The 5,865-nt window shown below is 47.0% G+C and overlaps 1 protein-coding gene across 1 annotated transcript; it reads right to left on the bottom strand.

Moving 5' to 3' along the window:
• Window positions 1-3: 3 nt before the first annotated feature.
• On the bottom strand, window positions 4-3,293 carry LOC104398258 (acidic mammalian chitinase-like; the record flags this gene model as incomplete). The annotated part of the gene is made up of 9 exons (XM_010008318.1): window positions 3,269-3,293; window positions 2,163-2,364; window positions 1,829-1,885; window positions 1,558-1,723; window positions 1,335-1,459; window positions 741-849; window positions 461-646; window positions 188-307; window positions 4-90 (listed from the first exon to the last, which is right to left on the bottom strand). Coding segments are annotated over exons 1-9 (1,077 nt in total), but the record flags the coding sequence as incomplete, so codon positions are not given.
• Between the last annotated feature and the right edge of the window lie 2,572 nt (window positions 3,294-5,865).

Genomic DNA, 5,865 nt, shown 5'->3' with positions numbered 1-5,865 from the left:
GCCCTGATTGCAGAAAGTGCCAGTGAAGTCATCCAAATCTACGGTCCAAACCATGGCACCTCCAAAATTGTTCTTCTTCAGCCAATCAACCTGTTCAGTGCCAGAGGAGAATTCAAATTAGTCTCAGGTCCTGCCACTGCAGAAGGGTCCTGCCTGACTGTTGGCTCAGCCACACATCACACCATACCTTGATGTTGAAGCTCTTGACGTTGTCATAGCCAACCCATTCACTGCCCTTGTAGGCATAGGGGACATCCTCAGGGGCATCCCAAGCCTGGGTGGCTCCAGAGTTCAGGAATGAGCAGATCTAAGAGAAAAGGGCAGAGAGGGAGAAGTCATCAATTATCCTACAAAAAATAAAAAGGCAGCTGGAAGATTCCACAGCTTAAAAATTCCTTGCTGGGAGGTTTGAGGAACATTTGTGTTGTACTTGCTGGCTTAGGTGAGAGGGAGCACACACCTCATAGTAAGCCAACAGTCCAGCCTCCTGTGTGTAAGTTCCAGCTGGCCCAGGTCCTGATGCTGGTGCCCCCACAGCAGTGTTGGATGGGTTTTGGAGGGTGAAGGTACGTCCATAGGTTGGGAATCCCACAAGGAGCTTCTTAGCTGGAGCACCATTGTCCCTCCAATATTTCATAGCATATTCCTATTAAAAAAAACCCCACGATAATTAAACTCTGTGCTAGGATGTGTAGACAGGATGGTGACTTATGTGGCAGAGGCTCCGAAAATGTACTTACAACACTGAGCTGGGGGTTACCACCACTGTGCAGAGGGCTGTTCTCCCCAGTGCGTCCATCCCCGGAGCCATGGAAGTCGTAAGTCATCACATGGATGTAGTCCAAGTACCTGGGGAGAACATTGCACACATCTACCTTCTGGTCTTCTCAGTCATCCAGACCTGATTATCCCTCTAGTGCTGGCTGTTTACCCCACCACATCCCTGGCCATGTCTCCACTTTCAGCAAATCTGAGCTCTTCAAGACCCTTTTAACCTGGCCTTGTAAGTGCTGGAGCCATTTCTCTCCTCCAGAGGACGGAGGCAGAGGTGCAGGCAGAGTAGGAATTGAGCTGCTGCTCTGGGAACCCAGATATGTTCTCTGATGGCCTGGAGTGGCTGGAGCCACCCTGTCCTTACACTTCCCTTCCCGTTGTGTCCCCTTCCCCCCTCCCACAAGAACACAACACTCATAGTGTTCTCGCCTTACACAAAGGAATAGGGACCCCACATGCAGAGAGACTGGTCTGTGCCAGGTAGTGGAAGAGTTTCCTTTACCCATAGGAAGGAAGACCTCCTGAGTCACAGAAATGACACCTGAGAGTTGGCTACTCACTTTCCAAGCTCAGCAATCTCGTAGCCAGCCTGAATGGTGGAAAGTCCTGCAGCAACAGCAGCAGTGACCATGAGACGGGGCCTGTTGGACTGTCTGGCTTCCTGCTCAAAGGCTGCCACCATTTCCTGAGGGATGTCAAGACACAGGTCTCAGTGTGGATTCTCTGGGCAGCCAGAGCTGTGCAGAGCAGAGAGCTTGACCAAACCCTTTTGTTTCAACCCACCTTAACCAGGACAGTGAAGAGAGTCTTGGCCTGGGGTGGGCTGCCCCTGGACCCGGGGCATTCCCAGTCAAGGTCCAGACCATCAAAATTATGCTTGCGCAGGAATCTGATGACAGAATTGATGAAGGTCCGGCGGTTCTGAGGAGTGGAAACCATTGTGGAGAACCTACAGAAGCAGAGCAGGACAGAGTTGGGGTTTGGTTGGTGGCTTTCTCCTCTTCTTCCTCCCTTTCCATAGTGCAGTTATGGGAAGGAGATGATTTTAACTTACTTGGCTGTCCCGAAATTCCATCCTCCAATTGCCAGGAGGGTCTTCAGATTTCTGTTCCTGCAAAGGAAGGGACACAAACATGTTTTAGGCAACATCTGTTGGTGTGAAACCCAAAGAGCAACTTCACAGCACATTGAGTCACTGTCACCATCCTCAAAGGACCAGTGCTGGCAGCCTTCCCTGCCCTCTCCAGCCCTCCCCGTCACTATCAGCTTCTCCTCCCTGGCATCCCTCAACCTTGGCTTGTGCTTCCATCATGCAGAGAACAGCTGCTGAGTAACAGGAAGGAACCCAAGGGGGAGACCAGGGGCTGCCCTTTGCTCTCGGTACATACTGGTTCTTCAGGCCATTGAAGGATTTGTAGAGGGTCTCATCATTCCATTCGTAAGTTGTGATCTCGTTGTTGTTCATGTTAGCAAAGGCGTAGATCAGGTGGTTGCACAGGAAGGGGTCAATGTTTTCAGGCATGAACTTTCCCAGGCCAGGCCTGTACTGGGCCCAGTTGGTGAAGTAACATGTCAGCACATTGGCAGTGCCTGCAGGGAAACGGGGGAGATAGAGTAGGTTTGAATTGCATTGAAGAGGTACTAGTAAATTCAGGCAGAGTATCATAACTAGGTCTGATGAGAAATGACTGGGCAGTGCTTTCCTGCAGGGTAAGGATCTCAGAGAAAGTGAAGGAGGGTTGGTTGTCCCCCAGGGAAGGGGCTCACCAAGGAAAAGAAAGGATTTCTTTCTTTCTTTCCTACTTTTTTTTCAGGAGATGAGTCAGTCTGGGAACCTCTAGCACCCTTCAACTCATGGGTGTGGGTGGTTCTGAGTCTCTTATCCAACGTCAGCCTTCCTCCTTTGCTTTTATGTAAGGAGGAGCAGAGGCAGGAGGGATCTCTGGTGAAGAGCCTGGGAGGTGGAAGGCTCTTGGTTTGTTGGCTCTGCTGCCTGTTTGATCTGCCTGTATGAGCTGATGCTGAAAGGGTTTTTGGGTAGAGTTGTTGGTTGGAAGCAGGTACATACCAACATTGAGCAGTCCCAAACCAACCAGACCTTTAAAGAAAAAAGTTAATGAACAAAAGTTTTAGTGTTTGTACTTAGAAATATAAAGATCTTGTGCAGGACTGCACTGAACCCAAGATAACTTTATCTCAGGATCACTGCTTTTTATTAAAACTATTCAAGAATCTGTGTATTCTCAAGTTTGGGTCAGCTGAGTGTGTATCTGGAACTGGGCAGCATTCATCAAATTATTGCAGGTTAAAATATAGCAAAGACACTGAACAACTGATCCTTCTGAATGTAACTGCTCTATCTTTTCCTTTAGGAGAAAAGACAGTGCAACATATCTAATCCCCAGGAACCCCCTGCATAAGCACCCAGTATAGCAGTGAAAGAGCCACAAACATTCTGTAAAGGCAGAGAACTACGTTTTGAAGCAGGACTTACCGGTCAGCAGAGTGAGCTTGGCCATCTTTGACCAGGACTGGTCTGGTGCAGCCCATCTCCCCCCCTTATATGCTCCTCTTGTTCCATGCCAGTCTTGGATCAACAAAGATGGATAAACATTACGAAATTTGGTAAAGATCAGTATCACAAAGCAGTGACACCAGTACAATGGGTCTTAACACTCTCAAAACTCCATCTGGAGACACCACAATGATCAGGCTGTGCCATGTTGTGGGGCTTCAAGAATAAGGACAAAAAAAGGAAAACGTTAGATGGCTTTACTGTTAGCAGTTGTGTTGACAGTGACAGGCTGTGGGTCAACACCAATGATTACACAGTCATGGGTGGCTGAAGGGTTCCCCTGGTGCTGTCGTGTGTGTGCCCAGAGGTGGCAGGCACTGCCAACCCAAGGGGTGCTTGACGAGGGTTTTGTCCCCTTGGCTGGGGCAGCCAGCGAGGCAGGGCTGGGCAGGGCTCAGGTCACAGCAAGGGCCTTTTGGGGACACAAGGACTGGGCTCACTTGCTGTGGGCATCATGTCTGTTGGGATCCAGGAGGCTTGTCATCTTCTTTATTATCTTCTCAGGCTTTTAAAACAATTTCCCATGGAAATTTACTTCAAATGTGTCTACATATATTTTTCTATGTATAGTTTATGTTGGGAGTAGCTGGGCAAAGCAATATTTCTGGGAGTAATGGAGATTTACCACAGGGGCAAACATGGGTGTTGCCATCTCCTGTGTTGTCTTTTTCAGGGTGGTTACTTTTCAAGCTTTGGAGCCTTTTTCTCTCATCTCTTCTCACAACTCGTTAATATTAACATGGGGAAGCTATTGTTCATAGAACTGTGGACAGTCCATTGAAGCTTGTTTTCTGAAAGTTTCTGAGGTGATAAGACAGACAGGTAAGCTCTTTATTATAACTTCCTAAATTTTTCCTTCACGCCTTTGGAGAGTAATTTTATTCCATGCTTAAATTCTCATGAATGGACTGGGAAAAAAAACAGCTGGGCATGAAGGAAATGAGGATGATTAACTTTTCAGTGAATCACGTGAAGGGTTTTAATATGATCTGGCACTATAGTAAAATGTGATCAACTCTTTCTTTCAATCCTATGCTCTGTATTTGGCTGGGCAGTGCTTTCTGATATGCTCTGAGAGGTCTGCATGGGAACCTCATGTCCTTAAAAGCTGGAAGGGCTGAACCTCATGAGAAATCAACATTCTCTCACATAACATGCAGTACAGCTTGAGTTTTCAGTTCTTTCATTTTTATCAGCTAGCCCCATAAAAAAACTCTCCCTCCCAATGAATCATCTAATTCCATGAATTCAACGAAGGAAGAAATGGAGTGAAGGGAAGAATTTTCCCATGCAGCTTCTCGATTTGCAGTGACGTGCACCTTGAAAGACCTGCAGGAGGCAAAATCATAGCAAAATAAAAGTATTAGCGTGTAGTTGTAACTGAGGAGAGCAGCTTCCTCCTGCTTTACAAGAATCTTGTAGCCAGTAGCTGGGTACTACCAGCAACTAAGATATCCAACAGTAGGTGTCAATGTTGCTTGCTTTTCCCAACCGTGTAGCTGGAGTGCTTTTCTAGTAGTCTTATGGTAAATCATAGAATCATAGAATGGTTAAGATTGGAAGGGACCTTAAAAATCATCAGGTTCCAACCTTCCTGCTATAAGCAGGGACACCTCCCACCAGACCAGGCTACACAAGCCTCATCCAACCTGACACCTCCAGGGACGGGGCAGCCACAACCTCCCTGGGCAACCTCTCCCAGTGCCTTGCTGCCCTCATGGTAAATAATTTCTTCCTGATGTCTTAACTTAAATCTCCCCTCTTTCATTTTTAAACCATTACCCTTGTGCCATCACTGCCCTCTCTGCTGAAAAGCTCCTCCCCAGCTTTCCTGTAGCAAACAAACAAAGCTTAGTTGCTGCTCCTCTTTGCTTAATCTCCAGTAGAGATCTGAGATTAACAGGACATTTTTGCCTTGGCACGATGCTGATAAGTCTGTGCTTTTTGGCTATCTCAAATGTTTAAGTCACCTGCCTGTATCTCTAACAAAGAATTTAGGCTCACTCAGGTGTTAAGCAAAGTCAAGCAGGTAAACGTTTGCCAGGCTGGCAAGGTTAAAGCTAAGACCTTGTAAGAAATAAACAGTCAAGCTGTCCTGGTCCTGCCACAAAAGGTCTCTCACTTTTAGCGAAGGGCAAAGAAAGGGTTACTTCTTGCTGCAAGCATTTATGTACAAAGGGGCTGTTGATTTTGTTCTGATTGCTTTTTGCTGCTCCCAAGGTTTGATATTTGACACTGCACAGTCTAGGCAGGGCTGTGGGGTAGACCATTGACATGTGCTGGCATCAGAAGTGCATTCTCTTTTACAGGCCCTGGAGCATTAGCTGAACTGCAAAATGATCAAGCATTAGGTAGAAGTCTGAAGCTGCTTCCGAAGTCCAGAATGGAGATGGCTGCATTTAGATGTAGTTTGCCAGGAAGGATTAGATAAAATTGCTCTGATCTTTGTGATAAAACACTTATCAAGTAGAGAGAGCTTTGAGCAAAACCAGGCAGTTGTTAGGAGAACCTGCTGA

The sequence above is a fragment of the Chaetura pelagica genome, unplaced genomic scaffold, assembly GCF_000747805.2.
Source record: "Chaetura pelagica isolate M959 unplaced genomic scaffold, ChaPel_1.0 scaffold152, whole genome shotgun sequence".
NCBI lineage: Eukaryota > Metazoa > Chordata > Aves > Apodiformes > Apodidae > Chaetura > Chaetura pelagica.
This window is presented reverse-complemented; position numbering and strand designations above follow the sequence as displayed.